Below are 1,307 nucleotides of genomic sequence, written 5' to 3' on the forward strand. Positions count from 1 at the left end.
GGGCGGGCACACGCACACGCCGGCACACGCCGGCCGCTCCCGCACAGCCACGCGCGATGCACACGCGGCGGCGGTGGCTCACGTCCCTCGGCACACGCGTGTCCAACCAAAGCACGTCCCGTCCCGTCCTACCCCCGCCCCCAGCCGGAGCCGGGCAGCGCACAGAGACATGCCCCTTGTGCCCTGCAGTGCCAAGGAGGGTGTTTCAGGGGGAGTGGGGAAAGGCCGCGCAGATAATCGGGCCCCTCGCTCTCCTGGCACATGGCACCATGGCACATGACATCTGGCACATGGCACACGCCCCCCCCCCCGGCTTGCCCCCAGACTGCCCCATGGCCCTCCAGCAACAGGCTCTCCGAGCTGAGCGCCCACTTGGGAGGTCTCCAACTTCCTGCAAGAAGCTGGAAAGTTGGGCAGAGCTGGCCCGGCCGCCCGCTCCCAGCTGGGAGCTTCTTTACTTCCCTGCCCCTCGCCTTTCCCCACCAGCCCCGCATCCTGCCCAGGATCTCTGCCTCGCTTCCCCCGTCTCCCACCCCACGCTTGCCTCTCCCCGCCAGGCACTTCTCCAAGGCAGACAGCACGCCCCGGCCATCCGCCCTGCAGATCCCGGCTAGCCCTAAAAACCCCCGTCCAGCTTACATTTGTGCAGCCTCTCCCAGGCACAGGGTGGCTCTTTTTCCTCCTCTCCACCTCTCACTGTGCAGTGAACCATCCTCCCTGCAGCAGTTACGCTTTTAAGGCTGCCCGTTTTCTTTATGATTAAATCAATGAGGGAGAAAAAAAATTTTTTTTCCTTACGTTGCATTGGCACACCGAGAATCTCTGGAAGCCCCTTGACAGAGCCTTCGGCCGCCAGTGCTGAGCTCTGCATCATTTTATTTCAATCGACAGCAAAAGAATTCAAATCAGACCAAAGCCAAGCAAACCGGCTCTTCTTGTCTCTCTGGAGCAAAGGAAAAGAAAACCACGAGGACTCGGGAAAGGAAAGGGCAGGCAAGGCTGATCCTTGCAGGCGCGGCCCTGCTGGAGCCCTGCTCCCTTCCCTGTCCCTGCGAGCCCGCTATCCCGGGTTAGTGTATCCTGGGCTAAGCGAGGCTGCAGCAGCTCTGCTCGCCCGAGTGCCGCTCCGCGGAAGGCAGGTTTGATTCATTCACACTGCAGGGAGTGATCGTGACGTCACTTTCCGCAGGGAGGCCCCGCCCCCTCCAGCCAATCCCCTTACATCATTTCGGCCCCTGGGGCGGGGACACGCAGAGGACAGGGCCCAGGTACGGCGGAGGGGGCGGGGCCTCCGGGAGGGGGCGGGG

General features: G+C 63.0%; 1 protein-coding gene across 1 annotated transcript in view; it reads right to left on the reverse strand.

Annotated features, from left to right (window-relative positions):
- LHX4 (LIM homeobox 4) overlaps positions 1–874 on the reverse strand; it is a 58,780-nt gene extending 57,906 nt beyond the window's left edge. The window contains exon 1 of the mRNA XM_019501782.1: positions 799–874. Within this exon, the coding sequence (XP_019357327.1) occupies positions 799–874 (76 nt within the window). The remainder of the gene's footprint in view (positions 1–798) is intronic.
- Between the last annotated feature and the right edge of the window lie 433 nt (positions 875–1,307).

The sequence above is a fragment of the Gavialis gangeticus genome, unplaced genomic scaffold, assembly GCF_001723915.1.
Source record: "Gavialis gangeticus isolate Ggan-Ray unplaced genomic scaffold, GavGan_comp1, whole genome shotgun sequence".
In the NCBI taxonomy this organism is placed as follows: domain Eukaryota; kingdom Metazoa; phylum Chordata; order Crocodylia; family Gavialidae; genus Gavialis; species Gavialis gangeticus.